The sequence below is a fragment of the Apis mellifera genome, linkage group LG1 (assembly GCF_003254395.2).
Source record: "Apis mellifera strain DH4 linkage group LG1, Amel_HAv3.1, whole genome shotgun sequence".
Lineage (NCBI taxonomy): Eukaryota > Metazoa > Arthropoda > Insecta > Hymenoptera > Apidae > Apis > Apis mellifera.
In genome coordinates, this window is record NC_037638.1 from 17,794,050 (window position 1) to 17,821,822 (window position 27,773).

At 44.8% G+C, this 27,773-nt stretch overlaps 1 protein-coding gene across 1 annotated transcript; it reads right to left on the bottom strand.

Annotated features, from left to right (window-relative positions):
* Positions 1–746: 746 nt before the first annotated feature.
* LOC725151 (homeobox protein engrailed-1a) lies at positions 747–5,278 on the bottom strand. Its single transcript, XM_026444941.1, has 2 exons — positions 3,948–5,278; positions 747–2,266 (listed from the first exon to the last, which is right to left on the bottom strand). Exons 1-2 carry the CDS (start codon positions 4,642–4,644, stop codon positions 1,914–1,916), a joined length of 1,050 nt encoding a protein of 349 aa, XP_026300726.1. The 5' UTR covers positions 4,645–5,278; the 3' UTR covers positions 747–1,913.
* Between the last annotated feature and the right edge of the window lie 22,495 nt (positions 5,279–27,773).

Sequence of the window (27,773 nt, forward strand, 5' to 3'; positions counted from 1 at the left end):
TACGTTGCAAATTAACGACAATTAATAACATTCAACATTCTCCGTTTTATTCGTATAAATTTTACCAACCAATGATTTCTGCTTCCAATAAATCTCAAAATATACTCCTAATACTTGTAAATAAAAAATTATTTTTCTTCGCGAAATCATTGTAAAAATTCTTCCAATCTTTTAACGATGACATACGTTGGGCAATTTTTCTATACGTTTATTTCGATTCAATTTTATTATTAGATATTTTTTATTAATCCTCTGTATTCTTCTTATATAATTAAAATCTCAAATATAAAATCCTTAATACACTTAATCCTGAAATCCAGAAGTGAATCCTCCTTACGTTCTCAGTCGTTTATTCGAATATTCTCCGCTTTCGTAAATCTGTTCGCTCGCGATCAGCCATGGTATTGCATCGTGCGCCAACAGGTGCATATATCGCTTATCCGATGTCGATCGGCAGCGACATGTGCGCGAACGCGTTTGAACTAGTCGCGCACTGTCATCCTCGCCACGTTCCATTTGTCGGTCCCGCTCGGAATACCGGGTGGCTCGTTAATTTAGGATCAATTATCGCGTCACGCCGCGTCACCGAGAACGAGGCGTGTCCTAGTCTCTGGCATCGGTGCGCACAGACGACCCTTCTCCTCCGCGATGCGCATACTTTTCAGCCACGTAAATTTTACTAATTACGTAGTTGCGTAGCTTTCGTTTCGAAATCCGTACGCGTCCATAAACGGCGTCCCTCCTTTCCCTTCCTATCCTATCCCGTTTATTCTCTTTTTCTTTTTAATCATTGTCGCGAGCGATAAACAAAATTCCATCGATCGAGATGGAATATTAATTTGTTGGCCAACGTGGACGAGAACAATTATTTCCCTGGTATTCGAGGAGAAATTTTTCTCGTTATTATTATTCGATGTAAAATGAAATTTACGATCGAAAAAAAATTACCGTTTCGTTTTATTCTGCTTTTTTCTCTCTTTGATGCTTGTAAATCGGAGAAGGAATCGCGTTCGAAGTATTCGGAGGGGAAGGAGAATAGGGGAGGAGAATAACGTGGAAAGATCACATATTTTTAATTCGATTTAATCGGTGGCAACATGTAAGCGGGTTACATAGATTATATCGACCACTGTATTGTGAGACACTGGTATATATATATACGCATACTTTCCAACTCTGTCTACACGGTTATAATATATGTATATGGAATATGTATAGAAAGATCTACTATATATATATATACATATATAGGTAATTAGGAATATACAATGTGAGATCTTTTCGTATTCACGCGACCGTGTGCAGCTCCATACATACGCAATATAATATAATCTTTCGCGCGGTCAATTAAAGATTATCTTGTATCATACATATACACATTAATACGACCATTCGTATTTACAATTATATACAAAGAAAATAAATAATTTAAACGTCTAATCGATAATGATCGTACTCCGCGAACTCGTGTGTACTTACTAGAATCGTATCTATGCCGATATGCATATAGTCGATAAATATAATGGGTTCAGTCTGCGGCCATGACGATCGTACGAAATAACGAACGTCAAACTTTCCGCTTTTCTCTCTCTTTCTCGCTCTCTTTCCAACCTACAAATCGCCCGAGATTTCACCGTGATTCAAGATTTATTGCTGCATTTATCGCTAAACTAATCGTAAAATAGAAAATTATTTGGTAATCGCTAGTAATGCAGTTAAGAATTAGACCAAGATCTTATCGCGTCGACCGGTTAAACGTCGAAGACCACTTAAAATATCGTTAAACACGCGTTTTCTACCTCCGTTCTAGCTCTCGAGTTTCCGTTTCGACAATCAGCTCCGTTTCCTTCTTCCTATTCTCGTATTAATTTGGAAATTTCTCTCGGAATTCGCAAGCATCGATTGTCGAACGATTAATGGGAATGATTGTTTCCAGTCACGATTTCCTCCCCGTCCTCGTCAACGGGGACCGTCGAGTGATTGTACAGGCCTTGGGCCATCAATTGAAGAGCGAGCGGATTTTTCTGCCCGCTCGCCTTTTTGATCTTCGCTCTTTTATTTTGGAACCAGATCTTGATCTGCGCCTCGTTCAATCCCAGATCTCTCGAGAGTTGTTGCCTCCTTCTCTCGGTCAGATATCGATTTTCCGCGAATTCCCTCTTCAATCTTGCCAGTTGTTCCGCGCTGAACGCGGTCCTTGGCCGCTTCTCCTCCGGCGAGCCATTCTTCCCGTTGTGCGATCGCTTCACCCGCCTCGTCCGCGGACCTGCAAATCATCGCATTAATCCCTCGTTAATCTACAATTCCATCTTTCCCTACAATCGTTCGATTGCAGCACGTTCAATTTTCATCAGGATAGTTGAATGAATAAGGTGATGGGAAGGGGGAGGGAGATTAACATATAATGAATTTCATTTCGTATCACGCTCGAATTCGCGACCATCATCCGTAAATCCTATTCCGTACGTGCGATGCAATCGCGTGATGAAAAGCGATTCATCGTCAAACTAGTAATCTATCAATAAAAATCTCTTCCCTGATAATTCTTCAAAACGATTACGTAAATAACGGTTTTAATAATAAAATCGAGTCAAAAAATTATATCCCTCGATTATCTCTTCATATTGCAACGTGTGAAAGTTACAACCTTATCGCGTCGCATTATCGCGTTTTCGTGACTTTTATAAGTAACTATTTAAACCGCGCGTCGCTTATGAATATTCATAAACCGACGTATCATAAAATCTCGCGTTAATCTCTTCTATAATTTCTAAAGTGAAAACAAATCGCCCGAACACGAATGTATCAAAAAAACAATACAAAACTTATTCCAAATCATTTCTTCTTAAACGACGTATCGTCCAGGTTCATCCGTTTCCATTTCTCCATTTAAAAAAAAAAAAAAAAAAAAGAATTAATCTATCCTCGTACACGTGTAACGCATTCCAGGTAAAATTACCCGATTTTAAGATCGATCGTCCATCGATCATCCTTCGACACTCTCCGCTGTTTAATTACTCGTGGGGAGATACGAGGGGGAGGGGGGACGAAACATCGATTCGTAATTGGGTTCGTAATTATTGTCGGATGATTATCGGATGTTAGAATCGCGGACCACCTCGATACAACATGGATACGTGGCGCGATATCTGTGTCGACGACAACTACGAGGTCGTCGCATAAGGTAGATCGCGGTTATAAGTTCAGGGGGAATTAAGTTCTGCGAACGGGTGCAGGTGGTGCGCTCCAAGTTGTTGCCGTTCATCCTCTCAATTACCCATAAACTATGCAACCAAGTTAGTAGTTTAGCTCGGATCATGCGAATACGTCCCATCCCGGGGGTTGGAGAAACTGGTTGCCGGTTTCTTTGTCGACGAGGAATCTTTATCGAAGAAGTGCAGCGAGATGCGTGCAATTGGGCGAACTTTATCGCAGGTTGCGCGATTTTTCGAAACGGTGAAACGCGTGTTTGATTTACATAGAAACTGGTTTTCCAGATGTAACGGTCGGCCGTAAGTAAATTGATTAAGCCGATACTAGGGAGAAATAGTGGTAACGAGAGGTATGGCGAGGTATGGTCGCGTTCCTCGACTTCCGTGATACTTGCGCGATTAACTGAGATATATCTGTTGAGAGATACAGATTCCGGGAAATGGTGGCGGGATTAATCTCGCGCGGACCACCCTGTATAAGCATCGATCAGTTTCGCGGCTCGCGATAAATTAGGGCTATTAATATTTATTATGTTATTCGCGCGAGACTTGCCGCGCGCGCGCGTGTGTGTGTATAATTTATAGCCGAATAACAGTATATCATTAAGTGTTTCTTTTCTTTTCTTTTTTTTTCTTTCTTTATCGCTAATGAATTCGAACATTCCGATGAATCCATAATAAAAGTATTCGATTACGCTGCTAAAAAGAATTTATTTAACATAACTGGAAACCTACCGGAAGATGGCCTGTCCGAGTATCTGGTACAATAAACCCACGCGGGCCAAGGACTCTGGCCGTTGAGCCCGGTTTGATTGGTGGCCGTGTTAGAAGTACTTCCGGTACTGCTGTCTCCGCTCAAGGAGTCGCTGCCTATGGTCGAGGATGTCGAGCCCAAAGAAGGCGCCCCTGTTACGGAGCTTCCGGTTACAGAACTCCTACTGCTCGCCAAACTCTCGAGACTTCCGCTTCTGCTGAGGCCGCTGTTCCTCTGGAGAGGTGACGTAAGCCCGCAATGGGACGAGAACAAATCCCTGTCTCTGTGCATCGAGAAACCGTTAGGTTGGGGCCTTGTCGGAGATAATCGGTTCGACGACAGGCTCAGATCGCGTGGTAGAGAAAGAGGGCTGTGACGCGGAATCGGAACCGGGATCGTCGTGGTCGAGTGTCCGGAAACCAGAGCCGCCTGGGCTTTCGGGGCTTTCGTGTTTAGAATCGCTTCCCGGCCGAAATCCGGTCTCAGGATATTTACCACGCTGAATCTTAATGGCGTTTCGATATCGTCTTTGCGATCCTGTTGCTGATCCTGGCGAGGGATCACGTGACTCTCGGGTGAACGTACCCGATGATGATGATGGTGATGGTGGTGATGGTGGCTGCCGATCCCGAGTCGAAGGCCGTAAGCGGAATCCATTGTTACGAGAGCTACGCTCATTTTTCGATCTTCTTGATCCGTGCGTCTGCCAATGTAAATAGAAAAAACTTCGCTAAGTGACTCGGTTGAAATCGATCGAGTTCCGATTAAGGTGCGTTTGTTGTCATATTTGTGAAAAATCGTCACATTCGTCACGTGTATCTAGAGTCTATCGAATATCAATGTTCACTGAATTGGGACACTGATTCACGTTTCAACGTTTCATCTGTTTAGAAAGTTTTGAAGTCGAAAGTTCACCGCACGTGTCACTTCTTCACTGATCTTCCATTGACACAGATCGTTGGCTCGTTGACAGCTCGTGTCACGGGCGGAGAGTTTCAAATCGTCCTTTTCCCGCGTCGTAATACTTGTCAGGCTGGGGATGCTGGCTGGTATCGCTCACGTGGCAACCCTCTTTCAACCGCGAAACATTGTCGCATTTAATGCTCGTATTGCCCGAAGCGAGATTAACGGTTTGACTCTGGATCACTTCCAAGAGCGAGAGGGGTCTCCTTAGTATTGGCTTTTCTCGAGGTTTCCGAGGACTCGAGCGAGTGCTGTGACGGGTCTGACTGGCTGTCCATCCGTCGCTCAGTGATGTCTAAACTAGGGGACCTGTGGTCCCTACTTACCGCTCTCCCCTCCGTCCCCCTCGCCCCTTCACTCCTCCTACGCCCCAGTCTGGAGTGCAGTGCACTAGACACCCTCGATTGTATCTCTATTAACTCTTCAGTCACAGGCTCCGCCCACTGGCGTAAGGTCTACCCTACTCCCCTCCGTTCACTTCCCCCACCACCGCATCGCGCGGAGAGTAGGGGGGCTGGAGTTAAAGTTTACTACGATCGATGCCACTGCATCGTTCCAGTCTCGTTTCAACGTCGACCAGATTTTTGTCTTGCTTATAACTTTTCTTTCCTTTCTTTTTCTTTCATCTCCTTCTACGTATCGCTGTTTCGGGAAAAATATGTTGTCGAGTTTTTTCTTTTGAAGACGTGATTTTCCTTGTAGGAAATACCCGACCATTTTTGGAAAGAATTATACAAACCGATTGCATCTTTGCTCGAGATAGGCATGGGATTTTTCACTTTTTTCTTTTTTTTTTTTAGGAATTTTTTTTTGAACAACTAAGAGGAAAACTTTAATTGCAAGATTTGAAGATAGATATAGGCTCGTTACGATACGCGCACGGCTAGGAATACTCGCAAATGTTTCCGAGTAATTTGGCAATATCGGGCCAAAAAACGAAGATATCCGCGCCACTGCGAGTGTCGGTACGAACGCCAGCCTTTCCCCGCCCCGTTTCGTCCCCCCACCACCAGCTGGAACGAAGATCTCGCCCACAATCTTGCCCCTCCCCGTGCAGGCCACGCCCACGTCACCTCCCCTCCCACTTTTCGATATCCACTACTCCATACTTTTGTTCCTCCCCACCTAGATTTCCATCCGGAGAGCAGCTAATTCATTTCTTCGAGTCGACAAGCGTTCTCTCACTGACGCGAATTTTATCGTTCGACGTTCAAATCGCTTTATACAAAAATTTATACCAGAGCATCCACGTCCACCGAGCAAACCACCTCTCACCAGTTACCCCCCTCTTTTCAAGGTGGAGCCCCGTGACGGTTAACGAACAAATATATTATCCGTGCTGTGTAGCAGATGCTGATCCACAGCCTGCCGCTCGTCTCCGCTCGTTTCTTTTCCTCTTTCCTTCCTTCGTTTAAATGCGTCGATCGATTGTTCGTCCAAAGGTAAACAAATATTCAGGGTTCATCATTCGAATCCATTATAACTCACTTTTTCGTTTTCTTTCGTACAGGTTCGAACGTCTTTCTCCTCTTTATTTCTATAGACGAAACTCTGGCAAACTCGCTCGATCGGTCGATCACTGTCGCATACCTGCGTTTCACCGACACGAGAAAGAAAGGGGTTGTTCTTTTCCCTACCTGCACAACTTTTATTACCGGTGAACGAACCTTTATCTATCGAAGCGATCTTAAATCGTTATGATTCTGATACATGTTGTGGACACTCGAAAGGCGTAATTAACTTCATTAGAAACAGCGACGACACACTCGCCCATTAACCAGTAAAGAGAAAATTACAGTCATTAACCCTTTTAACGTCTAATCGCATGAGATTCTCTTCTTCTCTCGGTGGAAGCGTTATTTGCTCACGACATGGAAAGAACGAACCTACGTATTAGGAGCACGCGAGACTTATAAGGAGCCGTCATTAAAATCCTGCCAATTAAACCCTGTAACAAAACGTGTATCGCGATATCCACGGTGAGTCACGTGCAAACTGATATATTATCGGCCAAGTAATTAATGAAAATTCGAAAATTGAAGCAGCAACTCTGGATTAAAAACAATCCTTTATGCCGGGGATAGATATATATATGATGGGGATAGGCAGGTACTTGGACAAAATAGGAACGTTAATTCAAGGAAATAAACGTGATTAGTGGAAAGAGCGTGGAATTGGACGTTTTGCAAGATATAGCAGGCAAGTATAATGGGTAATTCTAGCGAAGATAATGATCATAATCGTTGAGTCTCGATTACAACGGAACGAGAGAATAGTGTAATCGCGAAAAGTCCACTCTTTACATGTCCATAAAATTTTCTACGTTACACAACACCTGTTCTCCGTGAACATGTTTACGAGCATAACACGTTTTCATCCGTGACTTTCAAAATTATATTTCTAACCATAGTTGGATCAGACGTGGAGCGAACGGAAGGCAATTCCTTTGTTCCGGCAAGCTGAAGTTTTTGCGAGGAAAAAAAAGAAAAAGAAAAAGAAAGAAGGAAAAGGAAAAAGAAAGGTACCAGCACGTTGTTGCGGAGCACGGTTTTATTAATGACCACGCCTAAGTATACCAGCTGCTACGTGAACCACAAAGGAATCATTAGTTCCTGGTTTAGATTCGTATAAGAACAATAATAGAGAGATAGCCGCTATAAATAACCATAACGTGTCTATCCATCAAGAGCGGCTTCGTCTTGGAACAGAATTCTACGCCACTTTCCGGTTCGAACACTTTCAGTCGGTTGGTGGGGGGATAGAGTCCTCTGAACTAGTTTTCAACGCGATCCTCCTTCAGCCTCCTTTAAACCTGCGCCGTGCTCCACCGTTATTTGTCGAGAATAGATCGATCCCGATCTAAAATTGATTTAACGATTGATCCAAGATTTTACCCCCCTCGGGCAAATCGAATTTCGCGTGAAAAATTCTACCTCTCCAAGGCTTCGATTCGAGTTTACATAATCCATTTTGCTTCGCTGAAGAATCTAATAAAACCACGCTCATAGACTATCTACATTATTACCTATAACGCGATAGCGTATAATTTCATTCCCTCCTCGAGAATCGTTACATATTTCCATAGATCCAATTCTAAAACTTGACCATCGAGAAAAAACAAAAAAAAGGAAAAAACGAGACCAGTTCTTCAAATTCATTCGAGATATTGTCCACGATTCCGAGGAGATTTGTAAAAAGAGAAACGATGATTTGACACTGTGATCCGTCTGTGGACTGATCAAATATATTCCAACAAGAAGGGATCGTCGGAGGGCGAGGCGTGGTTAATTTCGTTGGTTAGGACACGTACTACTACTCGCATGCGGACGCTCGAAGGGGCTCGGTGGTCGAAAAGAGAAAATGCCTAGGGCGAGACCAATCGCGACGTCTCGTACGTCAGGGATTGATTGGGTTTTTCGTACGGCTTGAAAAAGGAAGAATGGGACGAAGCGAGGATCTTGCAGCGACGATCATTATTCCTCGAACGCGATTTGTAAACGGGTTCTATTTATGGCACTGCAAACTCTATAATCAGCCGCCGCAGGGGCGACGACTTATTTAGAATAATTAATGCTGGTACGACCTCGCGAACCGGTTGCCGGCCAATCGCGATAACGGCCTCCCCTCCACACCGCCCATAGAGGGGAAGCGAGGGGCGTGGCCAACCTGCGGACCCGCCCACCCCGCTCGATCCGCATGCAACTTCGCGTGCAAACTCCCCGCTTTTCCCCCTTCCCTTTTCCCGTGTATCGCCACTTTTTCGAGAGGCTCGCGATATTTTCTAGAGCAGAAGCGAAACCTGCGCGTAACCATGCGCGTCCGGACGAGCATCGCGCAACTTTATCCTTTATCCGTGGAAGTCTGCATACACCAGTTTCTTCTTTTCCTTTTTTTTTTTTTTTTAGATAAACGTTTATAAATTGTGGAACCAAAAGACATCTTCTTCGAACAACGTTAAAACGCTTCTTCGTGGTATTCATTTCCATCGGGAGTTTATTATTGGGTGTTTTGTATTTTAATAACAATTTCGATCGATTTATTATTAATAATCGCTCGATATTCCATAATTTATTATTAACATTCGTACGATATAATAAAAGATAGAAAGGAGACGTTGAATAAAAAAATCGATTCGATAAAAGAAAGGGGCGAGATATATATAAATATATATACACAACACGATCGTACTCCGAAACGAAAACAATCGGCGTAACGCGCGCAAGCGTGTCTTGTATCGGAGGACGAGGTGGGGACGAGAATAATAAATACGATATACGGGACGCGTGAACCCGTATAACTACGCGATCAATCGAGCTGATTGAAAGTATCCGACGGGTAGGGCCGTCGTGGATCGACGGAAAGTGCACTTCCTCCTTCCCTCGTTCGCGCGGACACACCCCCGCCTGCCTTCTACGCGAGACACACCGTCGATGATTCCCCTAATCCCGTTTATAAACACCCGACGACCACTCCCACCTCCCCTGCTGCGGAGGGATGATGCCATTCCTACCCTCCACCGGAACGTCGACCGCTCGTTTTCACAGCCTGTTACGCGTCCTGCGAGATCCTGCGCCCCTCTCCCTTCTTCTATATTTGTACGTCGGCTGAGATAATGCACACCCGGTACATACGAAGATAACCGCACCCCAGGGATGCGGTATGCTGCTTATGAACCGTTCTAACGCGATGGGGAACCGCAAAGTGTACTGATTTATCGGCGGGAATGTGATGAACGAGGAAATCGTGCTCTCTCTCTCTCCTTCTTCTCTCAAGAGGGGCTTCTCTCTCCTCTCTCGTGCAAGGATGTTGCTCCGAAGAAACAGTGAGTCTTTCATGGCTGAAAACTTGTTACGTCCTTCTCTCTCTCTCTCTCTCTCTCTCTCTCTCTCTCTCTCTCTCTCTCTCTCTCTCTCTCTCTCTCTCTCTTTCTCTCTCTCGCGGATTAAATCCGGTACAAAGGGAAGCGACCAAGGGGGTAAAAACGAAGCGACGCATTTTCTTTAGTAGACAATTATTTGTAGACAAGTATTCTATCGGAGAAAGAGTCCGAGTAACGAGTCCATTCGAATGTCCTGTCCGATTTTTTTCTCTCTCCTTCTCTCTCTCCTCCCCTCTATAAATATAACACAGATAGATTACACCGTAGTAGTACACGGTATTTCGCTATTTTCTTACGACGTCGAAGAAGAAGAGGAGGAGGAGGAGGAGAAGGAAAGAGGAGAATCGCCTCGTCACACACGCCGATTTCTTTTTCCCCCCCCCTAACCCGTACCCTAACCCTAACCGCATTCTGCCATCTTGTCCAGGAGGCAAAAGGGAACAATGAGAGCCCGGGGGGAGGGCGCGCAGGAGAACCCCGACAAGAGAACCAATTACCGGGCGAACTTTTTCCCGATGCCCGTTAATCACATTAATCCATTTACGAACGAGCGAACAGGCTCGTGTACACGTCGGTCGTTTGCCGATGCTAAAAACGCACGAATACGGCGGGATCCGCGGGGATGCCGTCCGAGGAAGCCGATGTAAAATTGGTACGTGTTCTGCGTAATCCAGCACCTCGGCCCGGCCGAATATGGCCGTCTAGTCTCTTCCAACCCCCGCTCGCTAGAGGGGTCTCCCTCTATTCTAATAGCCGTGCCCCCGTCCACGTGCTCGAACGCGTCGAGCACGGAGCAGTTCCGCGAGTCGAGCAGACGAAACGAGACGATTCTTGCGCGCGTGTAGGAGAAACCACCTGGCTCTCCTCGACCACCGGCCTTAGTTCTCTTAGCGGCGATGCCTGGACATATTTTAGAGGAAGATGTGACGGAGAAGAAAATTAGCCGCTGCCGTTTAGCGAACGTTGTTGCGGCTTGCGGCGCGGAAAAACAAGTTCCCCCTCCCCTCCCCTCCCGTGTAATAGGGCAGGCATTAAGCGTGGAAAGAAGTTCGCGGTTATGGTAAACAGGGGGGATACGTGGATGGTGAGTCGATCGCTCAGGGGACGCGTTAAGCGCATCGATTTAAAAAGGGAAAAAAGGATCGAAAAAGGATTGTTTCGGATCCTTGATTATCTCGGTGTATAATATTTCCGTTTCGATTCTTCGCTGTTAATCCTTTACAGAGCATATTCTCGTTGTTGGGACTCCTTTTTTATTCACACGTGTATTTAAAGCGATAAATAGTTTGGTGGATAGTTTATAATAGGGTCGAAATTGTTCGGATGGAAGGATATCAGATTTTATATTACGTATTTTATTTTACTCTCGTTCGAGGCAAACAGTTGGAGCAAAAAAGAAACGAGTTCTCGGATTAGTCTCGGTTGGAAAACAAAGCACAGATGTTGAAAACTCGAACAATCGTCTGTGTTTTGGAAACACGATTCGTTCCATCCATCGGATTGTTATCATTAGGAAATGTAACGTTTGGAAAGCCTCTCCATTTCGTCACGCAGTTTTCTTTCCAAAAGACGCACGGTTTCTCTTCCAATCGTTTATCCTCCAATATAATAATTCCAAGAATTCCAAATTTCATCTCAAATGAGATCTATCGATTTTCAACCATCTCGATTACTAGTAACTAGAAAACTTTTAAGAAGAAGAAAATTCTCGTGTGTTTTTTTTTAATCCAAGAAAATTGTCGTTCGTTCCGATTTGGGAAGAAAAGACGACCTTAACACGCGCACAAAGAGGATCCGTGCTCGCATTGTTGATTGCGGTAAGGGTTCGAGCAGGGCACCAGAGCAGGGAGCTGGTGGTAGTCGAAGAAGGGTTTGTTTATACTCGAGCTTTACGGGGGGCCTCATTGTTCGCTGTGACCAATTGCTCGCCAGGAGGTCCTTGTGGAGCCAGGAAGCGCTCTTCTTTTTCATTCTTGGCCGAAAAACGTTCGGAGGAGGTCGTGGAGAAATTGGGAGAAGGGCCTGTGTGTTTTTTTTAGAATCAATCTTCTATCACGATCCTCGAATCGTTTCAAGGATGAGCGGCTATTAATTATTCCCCCCCTTCCCCCCCTATTCTTTCTTGTTAATCTTACTTTCCTATCCTCCCTTATTCTCCTTTAATCCGTTAGAAGTATCGGTGTTTCAAATTTTTTAACACGTTTACTGGGGAATATAATTTTATTCCTAAACCTAAAATTAACGTTAACGTTTTTACAAATAACTTTTATGCAGAATTCGTTCCAAATTTAATATTTTACAATGCATAGGTTTTTTTTTTGAAAATTTATTTTCCACATCCAAGTTGATATCAAAATAATACTATATTAGGTTCTTTTTTTTTTTTGAAAATTTATTTTCCACACCCAAGTTGATATCAAAATAATATTATATTAGGTTCTTTTTTTTTTGAAAATTTATTTTCCATATCCAAGTTGATATCAAAATAATACTATTTATATTAGGTTCTTCTTTTTGGAAATTTATTTTCCATATCCAAGTTGATATCAAAATAATACTATTTATATTAGGTTCTTCTTTTTGGAAATTTATTTTCCATATCCAAGTTGATATCAAAATAATACTATTTATATTAGGTTCTTCTTTTTGGAAATTTATTTTCCATATCCAAGTTGATATCAAAATAATACTATTTATATTAGGTTCTTCTTTTTGGAAATTTATTTTCCACATCCAAGTTGATATCAAAATAATACTATATTAGGTTGTTTTTTTTGGAAATTTATTTTCCATATCCAAGTTGATATCAAAATAATACTATTTATATTAGGTTCTTCTTTTTGGAAATTTATTTTCCATATCCAAGTTGATATCAAAATAATACTATTTATATTAGGTTCTTCTTTTTGGAAATTTATTTTCCATATCCAAGTTGATATCAAAATAATACTATATTAGGAATAACTGTTAGAAAATTTTCAATTTGACTTGTCGGTTCTTCAAGGATATTTTCAATTTTCGTTGGATTCATATCGGATGATCAGGGAAAGAGACATGTTTCACTATCGATTCGTTCCCGATATTTCACGCATCGAAAGGTTTCACGTGGATCAGCGCGAAGGACATCGCGCGCACTCTAAGCGGAAAATGCTTTCAGGTAGCAGTTACAGGTAGATCTGTCGCGACTGTTCTTAGATAGAGGACGCGGGGGTCCTTTATCCTGCCGAGATAATCTGATTTCCCGTGACTGAGATGTCAAAACTTGTGTGCCGTCCTTGACAACTCGGTTTTCGGAATACCGCTTCGAGGAAACGTGATTCGCTTCGCCCCCAAACTCGACTCGAAAATATTTTATGCTCTTCTGTGACCAGAGATAAAACTTTACGAGTCATTTCCTGAATATATATATATATTTTTAGAACTTCTCTTGGAGAATTTGACGATTCAACGAGAAAAATAATTCATTCGCGTTTCAATCGCACTCGAAACAATCAAATTTAATCAAAGATTCGATCGAGGATTGATCGATTGGCAAAATATCGTATGATAAAAGCATACCTGCGACTTATATTATAATCTTTCTCCCTTCGACAAAAGGATTGTTTACTCATCGATAGATTATCCGATTTAAAAAGTCACAGGTCGTGAAAAAGCTAGGTATTTCGTACTTTCCTTTGTTCGTCTTTGCATAAAAGCAAACCGGCATTCTACCCCGACTTTCCCGCTTTAAAATAACACTCGATTTACCTGCGATTCGTCGCAACAACGTCTGCTTGTGCCAAGAAACCTTTAATCCAAACCTCTGTCGTCTCGTTTCATCTTCCATTCTCGCAAACCGTATTCCGCTTTCGAAATATCTCGAACGCAAATCGACTCGAATCGATAATAATTCCCCCGAAGAGGGGAATTTCTCTGGATCCGTGTGTTTTGACACGAGGAATCGCAAAGGGTGTCGAATCGTGGCGTGTTCCTGGAAAATGGCGATCCGCTCGTTTAGAGGCGGAAAAGGGACGAGCGTGTCGAAAGGTACGGGCCTTTAGAGCAAACAAGATTTGCCGATTAACGTTCAAGGCGACCCCCGTGATCCCTTCGGAACACGCTACAAAAGTCAGGTCAGTCGACTTTTTGACTTTTCGACGCGCACGAAATTTTTCGGACACCGAGTGGAACGAATCCTCGCGGATAAACGTCGCCACACCTTGCAGAGATGTTCCCAAGACCGTCCTTCCCTCCCAAACATGTTTTACAATGCTCGTTTACGCCGCTCCACTCTTGTTTCCCTCCACGCGAACATCGCTCCGTGATTCGCTCCTGCGATTTCCAAGATTTTATTCCAAGAGAATAAATTTATTCCTCGATTTGTACCGATTTATTTCTCGCACGAATTACGAATTTCATCAAATTTCGTTACAATAACGATAAACGGAATAAGTATTCGTTAAAACATAATTTTATTTTATTTCAAATAAAATTGCAAAATACGAATTTATGAAGGTGTTACGAAAAAATTGGTGGAAGGTGTTTCGATTATCGTGAATACTCGAGAGGGAAAAAATGCAAACTAATCTCTACAGGATAGTTACACGAGTGAAATATTCAAGAAGAAGAAGAGAACGTGGCGGCTCGCGTGTCGTGGGTCATACGAGTAGGATTATTTAATTGAAATGACGAGTTTTTACGTCTCTTCGGAGAAAACGTAATTCCCCGTTGCGAAATAATGCAGCGAATAGAGCAGCGATTCGAAAATAAGAGTAGAAAGAATTAGAGAAGCATTAAGGGGAGAGTGGTCACGAAACCCATCTCTCTCTCTCTCTCTCTCACGCACGCGCGACGAGAACTCGTAAAAAAATGATGATTCTATTTTTAAATTCTTTGTCGAGGTATTTTTAGATTGGTTGAATTCAGAAAAAGAAAATTGAAGGAGAGTTACAGAGTTGTTGTTCGGTCTATAAAATTTTACATTCTCTAACAAGCCGACTTCTTAACGACGTCTCTTAAATGTTAATATATAATATATGATAATTATGACAGAACAGATGGAAGAATCGGTTAAATAATCGTATGTGCTTCGAGCCTTTTGCAATTACCAGGCAAACGTCGAATAGATAGGTACTGGTGTGGTGGATAGGTATATTACTCGTGAAGTTCGTTAGCGAAGAAACCGGCAAGAAAGGCAAACAATCGTTCATCTGGGAATAGGATAAAATCAGAGGACGTGGGAATTATCAGTCGAGGAGAGATTACACACAGGTATTAATGGTTTGTTACCAGGTATAGGTGGGGCGACGCGTTAATTTTATCGCATATTTTCATTGCGCTTAGCTCGCGGCAATATTGAGTTATTTTAAATTTCAATTCGTATTTCTAATTTTTCGGAGATATAAATTCTCCTATACGCGTCGGATAATTATTTTCAATTTCATTCATTTCAACGTTTTTGTTCGAACGTAAAAATTCCAGGATCACGGTAAAAAAAGATTGGAGTTATTGCGATATCGCGCAGCTGCTTATTGGCAAGAAAAGAAAGAAAGAAAGAAAGAATTAAATTGTTTTACAAAAGAGTTAATTTCCTATTAGAAAAAAAAAGTTGCAAATTTTCCACCTGCGATTTAGTCATTTTTGGGACATTTCGAACGAAAACGGAAAAAGAGGATACGGCGTCGATTTTGTCGCGTGATACGCACTCACGACAAACATGCAATCGATGGCCAGGATTAATTTCACCGGGATGTCGAGCGATAAATCGTGTTTTCACGACACGCGGAGAAACGACACGGTCACCATTTAACCGCCGCGCCATTCGAAACAACAAGTGGACGTGAAAGATTACACGCGCGAGAAATTGCGCCCGCGGAACACCGTTCCTGTTTTATATACCGTTCCACGTCGAAAAACGACTCTCGGGGCCCCCCGAATAATCTGAATAATCGCAAGTGTTAATTGACGCGTGACACCAGGAATTAGCACGTCAATGCGATCCAACAAGCTATTGGACGCGAAAATTTCCAGTAGCGGTTAAGCAGTTAGGTTAGCGATGAAACGAACTACTGGTCGTCGAATTTCGTAAAAACATTATGGAATCTTATAAATTCTATCGCGGAAATACTTTGGATTTTCCTAACGATAAAAGAGAGAAGGAGTAGGTAATAATGGCAGTTTCATTTCTTCGATGCCCTTATTGTACCGATATCCATCTGGTGGAGCTAAATGAAAAGGCTGCAATTACGAGTCATTAAGACCACGAGAAAGGTTAATATTCCTTTAGAAACTCGTAATTTGATCGGGAACACATGCGATGCTTTCCACTTCTCGTGCGAATTTCTTGGTGAAATTCTTGCTTCACGAATTGCGGCACGAGTGGGTAATGCGGGGCGTACGGTCACGGTATTGGAAGAAGCGACGTAAAAGAAGGTGGCTCGATGAGTGAAATTTGGCACGTTGCGTTCCATGACACTTTAATGCCGTGCCCGTTCATCGATTTCGGGAAAAAAATCGCGAACACTGTGTCATTAACTCGGCGACTCTCGTCCAAGTCGCGGGTAATTACCGGTTTTTTAATATTTGATTTCGTTTCGAGACGAGGCTCTCGGTTGTCGCGCAACTGTTATTTCAAGAGAAAAACGTTCGATTATAACTTTTTCGATATATTATATGAGGAAAAAAGAAAGAAAAAGTGAAACGTATATAGAAATTTTATCGATGATACGAATTTGTTGAACCTTTATCTAAACGCGTGTAAAATATCACGTACATTCTCACGTGTTAAGAAACGTCGATTCGGTTAATCGCAATCGCGTGATGACGATGAATCGAATCGCGTTGGGAATGGCCCATGCTATTGTGCGTGTCATCTAGTTCCGGATGCGAGGCCACCTGGTGAAACCCGTCATTACGCGTGCACTTTGAGATCTCATCTGAAAGAGATTCGCGAAATTGCCGGTGGCAGATTCGAGGCCGAAACACCGAGTTGGTAAACTAAGCGAGACAGGGGCTGCTCGTTGAGATTTTAACTGTCACGACATCGAAATATTGCTCCTCGGCCGGCACCGCGGTTGGCACCGAATTCGTGCGCCCGCCTCAAACCGCATAAATTGTAATCCGATGAGTCGAATTTGTCCGTGCGGTGTTTATTCTTGCGCGCCAAGTATTCGTTTAAATTTCCAACTCTCTCTACATATATATATATATCCCCAAATGGAATAAAAATCGAGAATTTTTACGAATTATCATAAACATGGCAAAAATTGTCAAGCTCGGTGCAATAAATAAAAAGAAACAGGAAAAGAAATCCAATTTCTTCTCCTCGACAAAGAGATCCGGAGCATCTTAATCTTTCACAAGACGGTTTAGAAACAACTCATCGAAAATCGTCACTCGCGAGACGATACCCCTTAACGCGAACATACATGGCGAGATCGTTGAAATAAAACTCGATCCCCAGGTTGAGAGCCACTCGTCGACGTGTGTGGTCCGCTCTAGCGGCGAGGTGCCGACACTCGAAGCTTCCCCCTCTCGTATTCCTCTTCTTCTTCTTCTTCTTCTTCTTCGTCGTCTTCTTCTTCCTCCTCTTCTTCTTCCTCTTCTTCTTCTTTCTTCCTCGTCGCGTTTTTTCTCGTTTTCTCTCCCTTCATTGTTAGCCCCTCGCTTGTTCCGCGCGTCTCGTTCGCTCTCGCGCGGGGAGAGCTTCGTTTTCTCCTCGTCTTCGTCCCTCTCTCTCTCCTCCCCCCGTTCCTCTCTGATCCGGAGCTCGCGCGCGCGCGCGCCACCGCGTCATTATACACCGGCACGGTGCCTCGGCACGAATCTACTTTAGGAGGGCTGGTCGTGTCCTCGTCCGACTCGTCTCGCGGCCCATGCCACCCTCTCCCTCCCTCCCGCTCGGCCAGCTTATTACCGGCAACCCTAATCCCGTCCTTGTCCCACTCGTTACGGGGGCCTCGTTGGTAAGCTCAGGTGCGCTGCTGCTCGCATCGCCTCCTCGTATCTCGACGTCTCTCGGAGTACGACCGGCTCCCGGATTGCTAATCCAACGCCGCCTGTTTCCACCGCGAAAATCGGTCGTGGACACGATGGAAAAGATCGTTACCTGTAATGACGAGGCCTTACGGCTTTACTGTGCCGCGCGGCGCAACAACTCGCAATTAGACTTGGATGAAAGACTCGCTGCTCTTCCATGCGAGGAGTCTTGCTCGTAGGAGCGTTACCGATGATAATGATGCGTCCGATCGATGAGAGAGAAATCTGGGATGGATGTAGATACGAAATGATGGTTTATTGGAAGGAAAAAGGGATGCGTCTGTTCTCGTACAATTTTAGAACATAAATAAAATCATTGTCTCGTCCCCAAGTCTATCCAGAATCTGTTGCGCGGATCTTGGCTGGCTAACTCTCCTAGTCTCTCTCAGAGGAATTGGAAAAAGTTGGGGACACGGGCCAGGATCCGTATCTTCTGGCCGCCCCCTTCTTCCCTTTTGTCGCGGGTCTTTGTGACTTGGTTGTCCGGCCGTCGTTACGTCACGCCGCCACGACGTCCCTCTAACAAGGTGCAGTTTTTACGGGCTCGCAACATAATTGGCCTCTCATTTGCATAGATTCGCGGTACGGGGCACATGCGCGTACGCGAGCCGGCCATGCGCTTAGACGAGGAATCCGCCTCTTGCTGCTCCCCTCATTAAGGCCTCCCTTAGTTTCCCCGCAATTTGCATCGCTCTTAACGCTGTGCGAACACCTCGGGACAACGCTCGAGCCGCTTTTGACTTTGAGAATAACTGGACGAATTGGTGAGATTTTCTGATCGAGCTGTAAGCTCGAAGCATTTTACTTTATTAGCTGTAAGCATTTTACTTCGTCGAAGATGATGGAATCTTTGAAGAAATAAGAAATTACGAAATATATAATGTAATAAATTGTTGTACAAAAATTGGAAAGGAATAATTTCATTGCAATGGAAGGAAGGAAGAAGGGGATGTCGAAGGCGAGGGCAATGTCGAAAGGCAATGTCGAACGCTCCGCAGCTTTCTCAACGAGCTGCGAATCGAGTTAATATTTTCCTGGGATGGTGGAGGAGATAGGGAGGATGGGAAGCAGGCGGGAAAACAAATCACGGCGCGTGTCTGGCATACCGGACCCTTCCTACGTCGCACCCTTATGTAAAATCCCTAAGTGGCTCTCCCGTCGACGACGCCCAGGCCGTCGAAAATATTTGTCGTCGAATCATCCTGAGGTCAAATTGAATTCGTGTCCCCTCCCCCCGCATCGCTCCGGGTATATAATAATCGCGGAGGACGAAAGATAAAAGACGACATCTCCCTCCGACCGAATATCGGATCCTCGACACCGTGGAGGAAATAACAATAATAATAATAAGTAAACACTTGTCGAAAAAAATTGTCGAGACGGGAATGAATTTTTAGAAGACATTTACATACAGTTTTCTGAAAGGGGCGAGAACTTTGGTTTTCGAGGACTTGAACGTTTCGACGATGGAAGGAAGAAGAAAGGCTTGGCGAATGACTCGGATATTTCACGGCTCGTTTTATTCGCAATAAATATATATACGCGATAGGTTGTTGCGGCTCCAAGTTGTGGCAATCCTACACGCTACGTAACGTCGACGGATTAAAAAGAAAAACTTAACGAATCACCGTCTCAAATCGGAATAGGTGATTCTCGGAAATATATATTGCATAATCCGCTGCACACTCGTTGTTGCAGCCTAGTGAGAATCCGGATAGAGATATCTCGAGGATAAGCATAAATGTCCGCTATAAAAATACGTTTTAATATATTCCATATATATATATATACCTACGTGTTTCAATCTCATTTTAATCCGTGAAAAAATCCGTTTCGTGAATTTATATTCCGATATTTATATTCGACACTCGAAGAAAATTTCCAATAGATTAGTAAACGTGGTCGATCGAACAGTTTTATCGCGTTCGGGCATATATTCAACACAATTTTTCCGCAGTGCAATTACGGCCCATGAGGATGAAATCGTCTTGGCCCGGTTGGTAGCGCAATTTCAACGGGGGTTGGAGATTCGTTGCGGGTCGCGTGACGGGCCCGGGACACGGCTTACCGAGATAAGCCGTGTCGTCGGCCAGATTATGGTTTTCAACCCTCTCCTCGGGATCGCCCTCTGTTTCCACGCCAACTCCTCCCCGAAACGCTTGCTCGAAACGATCGTGTTCCCACCCCTGAAATATTTCGCCTCGCGACACGTGTAACTTCTCGAAAGTGGAGCGTTTTTTCTTTTTTTTTTTGGAGGAGGAATCTTTCTTTCAATAGGAAGAGAGTAACGTTTCGAAGGAAATTTATAAGGGATTTATCGAAATTTAATTTTTTTTTTTCATCGTAAAGATGGAAGGTCGTGCAAGAAATGTTAAATAATGAAGCTGTGCGCGCTCCCCGAAGAATGATTATATAGTTTCTCCGGTGCAGCTGTTAGCTTGATTAAGGGGTTGAAGAGGCATCGATACGGACTTCAATAATCCTAACAGCGAGAACGTGGGCCGTTGAAAGCCCTCGGGGGTCTGAAAGTGGATAATCACGGCCGTATGAAAAGCGAAACGTTACGTGCGCGATCGGCTAATCTTATTTTTCGTCAAACGCAATAAAGACATAATTAAGAATTATAAATAAGAACGGTATTATTATTACGAAACGATATTCGGAAGATCGATGAAAAATCAGCCGTGTAATTCGATCTGCCTCGTCCAACGCCTTCTTTTCCTTTCCGAGATGTACGAGGCTTGCCTTCGATTTAAGCGATCGCACGACGTGAAATATTTGGCAATAAACGTTTCACGAGAGGAATCATTAATCCGGGAAAACGGATGATCGATGTCGGACACGTGTAACCGTTTCATCTCGAGAGGAAGGAAATGATCCCCGCGGAGTTCTATCTAAAGCGAGTTTCGACGAGCGTTCAAGGGATTTTTACCGTAGATAAAATGGAGGAAGTGATCGAATTCCTTGGGCCAATCGTAAATCGATCGCGTCGTATGACAAATTATCGTTTCAAGCATTTCGATCCCCGCAAAAATTTCGAAACGATGAGGGCGACGTGACGATTCCTGTATCTCGAACGATCGTTCGCAATGTTTTTCTCGTTTGTATCACATCTCGCGGAATGAACAGAAGCGTTCGAGGACTGGGCGAGAAAGGGTCGTCGAATATCATGGAATCGTTAACTCTTCGTATCGAATGGTCGACGCCGAGTACATTGATTTTTCACACCGTGGAACCATCCTGACCCTCTTCGGCCGCCTAGTCGTAAAAAGCGAAACGAAAGAATCTACTTGGCGGGAGACGCTGCCGGTGCGGCGTTCAGGTCGAACTGCGCGAAATGGGCTCCACGAGTCTTTCTCCTGCCGGTGACGGCCTGACAAATCAAGCTGAAAATTGAATTCTGGGGGCGCCCGTGGCCTTGTGCTCGCCCTTATCTTGCGTGGTGTGGGTGCCCAACGAACGTTCCGTACGCGCCACACATTCACGGATCGGAGCAAACGGGTGTGAGTGGGCGCCCCTTTACGATTGTTTCTCACCACCACGCGGCACTCTTACTCTCCTTTCGTTTCGCCACTCCCTTCTTTCGGCCATTAAATAATAAAATTCCCCGTTGCTCGTCTCTCCCCCCTGCCTCGCTCTCCCCTCTCCTCAACCTCGCCTTATTGCCAGTCTTTCTCAAGATTGCGAGAGACGAATACTCATTCTCGCTGGCAAATTTCGAGATTAGGCATGGAGGATTTAAAAATAATTCCCTGAAAATGATACTCATTACATTCCTTTTTTTTAATTTCGCATAGCCAATTCATTCTTCGCGATTCTTCTTCTTCTTCGCCATCCCTCTTCCCCCTCCCTATTCGCGAACAACAATAGATCGCGTTCGTCTCGCCCCCGGATAATTGGAATCAATTAAGCATAATCGGGCAACGGCGAGACTTTAAAAAAAAAAACGCTCGCGCATAAATGGAGTTCCACTGTATCAGGAAACCCGGCATTTCCATAAGATTCCACGGCACCGAGAGCTTCAACCAACCCTTGCTTCGACCAACTCGAGGAGAGGGGAGGGGAGGGGGTGTTGATCGGCCGCAAAGAGGCGCATTTTCGCGGCGCTGGTTTCACAGGCGCTGGCAAGGTAGAGACGAGCGGACACGTTACTGCACTCTTGACCACGGGGTTACGAGCGTGGCCGCTCGTTTGCTCGTTATTTCGCTCGCCGTGCGCGGGCGAATAAGGAACGTGGTTCTTTGGTAGCGTGCGGGGCGAGCGGAGTGGCGTGTGGACCGGCGTGATAAACGAAGAGGGGGTCGATCCACGGGCGCTGTGAGAAGGAGAGAGAGAAAGAGAGAGAGAAAGAGAGAGAGAGAGAGAGAGAGTCGGGGGAGTCACGCGAACGGATCACACGTGAGGCGTTGCAGAAAAGCGTTGCACAGAAAACGTAACACACTCGAATCCGTGGGAGGAAATCGTAAAAGGGCCTCCTCACGGAGCTGTTCGCCTCGCCCCCCCCCCCCCCTTCCCCTCGACAGTGGCGGATTAATGGCCGGAGAGACCCTGGACTTCCATTAGACGGCGAACAATGCGGCCAGCATTTTTGGAAGGGTGCCGTTTGGAAGCCGATCGCTTATGGAAATTCGATACCCGGCAAACCAACTCCCAGGCATCCTCGCTATTCTAGATATTTCGATCAGAGGAGGGGAAAGTTTGAAGCGAGGAATACACAATTGGAATTACGCAATAGAAGTATTGGAAGTGTAATTGGAATTTCATCTTTCTTTCCCACTTTGGGCAACAAAAGTTTCCCGCGAGGAAATGTTTGAACGTCGGTGGCGGGGATTCAAGAAATCGTGGATGGTATTCAAGCTGTTTCAGATAATTCGGATTAGAGTTGTTATTAATAAATTGATTCAACGATGAGTAAAAGTAATCGTGATTGAAGTATTTTCAACGAGATTGAAAAATTTCTTAATTAGAAGAAGAAATTATTTAACTCCTGTAGAATAGAAATTCGATGCAGAGGAAAACAACAAGATTCTGATTATTTCAAGTTTCGATTAGTCTCCTATTCACCTTTATAAAAGAAAGGAAGAGGGGAAGAGAAAAAGATTTCTCAAACAATTTCTCGGAGGAAGAATCGTTTAATATTTGTTAAATCGCAATATCTGTACGATTAACAATTTTAAATGAAGAGGGGAGAAATTTTTTCACGGTCGGCTAAATCGAGCAGCTAGAGAGCGTTTAATTAACTTATTCATTCCGGCGCGTTGCCCCTAATTAAACGTGAACTGTAACACCTCGGTGTGGTCGAGCGAAAGCCTTCATTGCGGTAAGAGAGATCCGATAAGGCCGTGGAAGCGGGTTTTAATGAATGGAGAACGCGCCTCACCTTTTGGTCCGATGCTCTCTTATATATATATATACCTAACTCGAAACCATACACTCGTATCGTGCTACCCCATCGGGAGAGGTATCGTTGTTTTCGATTTCTTTTCTCTCCTTTCTTTTCTTTTTTTTTTCTTTCCCTCCGCTGGCCTTTCAACCTGCCTCCCACCAGATCGAACAATTTTCGCGTTGCTCCTGTTCTCCTTGTTATTCTTCCCCTCGTTTATTCTCTAAGTTCGACGATTCCTCGAAAATTCCATTCTCAACCCCTTAATCACTCCCATTTGGAAATTCTGAATTATAGAATTATATCTAGAGAGAGAATTCAGAAGCTTTCCAATCCGATCGATTACGCTTACTCTTCGAAAGGCTGTTCGACTGTGAAAAAGAAAAAAGAAAGAAAGAAAAAAACACGAAGAGACGGCCATGAAGGTGTCGAACTCTACTCCACCTCGTTGCCTCGAGAAAGGGGGAAAGCGAGGGGGCCATTCGCTCGACTCTTTGGAAAAGGTAAGCGGCGTTCGAGAGAAAGAGGAAACGCATGGGGAGATTGGCGTTCGAAAAGGCGTGGAGAGGTGTTGTAAGACAGAGAGGGGGGGGAGGAAACGGGGCCGAGGGAGGGCGAGAAAGCAAAGAGGGGTTGAACGGAGACGGAGAAAGAGGAGGAGAGGTGCGACGAGGAAAAACCAACGAGGGTATATATAGGCTTATCGATTCGAGAGGGTTCGTGCCTCCCTCTCTTCCTTTCCCAATACTCCCTCCCTTTGTCCTTCTCTCTCTCTCTTCCCCCCCCTCGTAGCTGGCTTTCCATTTCGTAGCTTGAGCCTCCGCTGTGTGCGTATGTTTATGTGCGTTCAAGGAACACGTGTCAGAGGTTACGCAAACAGAATGATTGATACATTAGCCGGTTGGCTGCCCTCTCACCTTATCTTTTATTCCGTTCGGTGAATTGATTCCCCCGCGGTGGAGGGGGGATTGCGAAGGACTGGGCAAGAAGGGGTGGCTGGCGCGTGTAATGAATCGAGGATCCTTTCACTCCCCTTTTACGATGATCCGGTACGGTACGTCGTAACTTGCCACTTGGCCGATCTATCGGCGTCGATAATTAACAGCCTGGTTGCTTCTGTCGCGAGTGGGAGTATCGGTGATTAAATCGAACGAGCCTGTCTCGATTTCTATCTATCGGAGAGGGATTAACGATGATGCAGCAGTTATTTCGAATTTATTCGTTACGCATATTCGGTGAAAAAGTGTCGCGAGTGTTTGAACGAGGGTATATTTTTTTTTTTAGGAAAAGTCTCGATTTAAAAAAAGAGAGAAGAGAGAGAGAAAAAGAAGAATGGGAGAGATACGTGCGTTTCTCTTGGATGCGCCATTTGATCCCGGTTAGCGGATTGAATTACCCTTGATATTGCTGTTTCGAAATAGAATTACAAAAAAAAAAGGGGAGAGAGAAGTTTGATGTAAAATAAAAAAAGAATTACAGAATCCTCTCGTCGATTGACGATCGATATCGGTTCCCATGACGATCATCTCCGGTTATACTCTCATCGATCTTAAATCGCGTTCATTAAGAGAGCGCTCATCTCGTTTCGTTTTATTGATAGATAATAATAATAATAGTATATGAGATAATTGTTTAAAAATTCGCGGAAGAATTTTCCTCCCCTTGGACAAATAGAAAAAAAAAATAAAACTTGAAATTCCAAGTTGGGGGATTGGAAAAACTGTTGCTCGTCTCGAGGAATGACTGACGCGTGTAACGAGGCTCAGCCCGAAGGAATCGCCGTTCCCATGAAGTTCCCCGCAAGAATGCGCGAGTTCCATCGCGGTTCCCGTATCGAGACAACCGTTTCGAGAGTGGAGAAGCTCGAGGAAGAAACGGGAGAGGCTGGCTGTTCGGGCCGCGTCCGTGGAAGCGCGTCAGCGCGCGTTGCCGTGGCGGCGTGACAGCCGGACGGACGTGAAGCGTTTTGTTATTCAAATGGAGGCAAAGCGAAGCACGCGCGATATCTTTCCCGATATCGGCTCGTCCCATCTAGTCCACGGGCTATTTTTGCCACGGCGCGTCCGTGCAGCCGAAGCGGCCGATTCGAAGTAAGTAGCCACCTATGCGGCGTACAGGATCGATAGATCCTATCTGGGATCGAAGAAGAACGAGGAATCGCGTGGAAAGGAACATTCTTTCGTGCGATTCTTCCGTTCGATATCGAGTGGAGGGGAAAAGGAAAAAAAAGAAAAAAAGGCCTCTTCAACTCGTTTCCATAAGGAGGGATCTGTTTAAGGCCTAAGAATTAATTTTTGTAGTTTGGGCAGATTTTTCGGGGGAATCGATAACTCTAAGATCGTACATCTCACGGATCTTTTTCTCTTTTTTTTCTTTTTTTCCAAATCGAGCGGTTTGTTAATTGGAATTTTTTGTAAATAAAAATATATGGGAACGTGGTATAATGTTGTGTCCTCGAAAAGAGAAAGAAAGAAGAAATATAGGAAAGGAACGGTAATGGAAATTTCATTGGCGATAAGTTTTCTCTCGTCATCGAGAGAGAAGACGAGATTATATCGCGCGCTAAATTGATATCACCGCCGTTGAATGATCATCTCCCTCCCAGTGAGTTTAATTCCACGGGTATCACTCCGTTCGAGAGATCGCGGAATGCAAAGTATACGTTCCTTCACGGGGATCCTCCTCCCATCTTAGCGGTGCTCTTTTCCTCTCCGGAATCGCGGTTCTTTCTCTCTCTGTCTCGGAACGAGGAGACTGGTTGCATCGATTCTCTCACGAACGTTTCACCGTCGATTTATCGCCTATACTTAGTTGTTCATCGATTGGACTATTCTGGAACCATCAATTTCTGAAGGAATCATTATGGAACCATGAGAAGAGCGGATGTTTTAATAACGAGAACTGTTACTGGCTACTTGTTTCCAATGTGACTTAAATACATATATATATATGCGAGGTAATGGTTTAACATGTTGCTTATATGTAAATGTTGACACGATATAATCGAGCATAAATTACTCTCGAAGCTTCATATATATATTTATCAGTTTGGATGTCCTGTTTTTTCGTTCTCTCTAGTGCCTTATTATTTTTATCATACCTTTTCGTAACACTCATATTTCGATCATCATTTTTATTTTCCCCTCAACCACATTTCTCCACTTCTGTCACATTCAACCTATTTCTTCCGTTTATTCTCAAAATTCTTAAAACGTACGAATCCTTTACTTACTTGCTAAATATCCCATTAATTTCCTCGTGCGCGCGCGCGATTCCATTTACCCCTGTAAACATCATCCGAAACAAGATCGCGGAATGTAAAGTACAACGAGAGAACAGCCCTGCTTGTCCGCTGGTCCTCCTTTATCCCTCTCTCTCTCTCTCTCTTTCTCTCTCTGGAGATTCTGCGCCGTTTCTTCTCGGGATTTTTCTCGTCGGCACACACACACTCACACACACACACGACCGTGTGTCGACCCGGTCGTAGCCGACGACAGTGATGGACGCCCGTGCGGTTTGCTTCTCTATCACCGTGCTCGACGATGGCCGCCGAAGACGAGGACGAAGACGAAGAAGAGGAAGAAGAGGAGGAAGAAGAAGAAGACCGTGCACGACGACGACGACGACGAAGACGAAGACGACGACGAGCAACACGGTGGAAACAGCAGCCACGGGGAGGGGGGGAGGAGTTGGGTACGACGAACCAGATTGTGTGCACGAGGTACACGTCACCCGTACTAACGACTTCCCGATCCACGTCCGACAGAGAGAAAAGAATCGAGGGGGGCCTCGGTCGGGGGAGGTGAGAGGGGAGGAGGAGGAGGGGAGAGGGTTCGGCCGAGTGATGTTTTATTTAGTACTCGAATTCTTAAAAATCCGAACGCGGATCTCCCCTGCTCGGAGACACGAGATCTTTTCGATCGAACGGCCGGCCGATTTATTCGCGGAAATCTACCCCCCGGTTCATCCTCTCCTTCCTCCCTTCCTTTCTTTGTCGGTGGTTAATTGAATCGCGCGAATCTCCCCCCGCGATATGCGTGATTCCGGAATACACGGATGACAAACTCGAATTTCTCCTCCAAGTACGAGATTTCCTCTCCGATTCTCAAAGGTCTTTCCAATTTTTGTCCTCCAAGACTTTTTGGCTTCGAGATTCTTAACCGTCCGTCCGTCGTTTCGACAGCGGCCGCGCGCGTCCAACGGTATAACGCCCACGCAGGAAGGGAGGGAGGGATGCCGCGAGAACGTGTTCTTTCGGCGCGAATAAACACGTCGCGCGACAAAGTGGCCACCGCGGGGTCCGAGGAGCGATATCGCTTACGACTTCTCTCGAGGCGCGGTGTACGCGCGCTGGAAATGCAAATTTGAACCGGTGGGAAGGACGCGAGCCGCGGTCGCCGACAGACAGAGAGAGAGAGAGAGAGAGAGAGAGAGAGCGGCCGTCGTCGGGCGTGCGGCCAGGCGTCGGTTGATCGAACGTGCCACGGCATTTGTTGTGCTCGCTTAAGAGGCCGGATAAAATCTTGGCAACCCCCGCGCTCGCCGTTGTCCCATAAGCTGCCATAA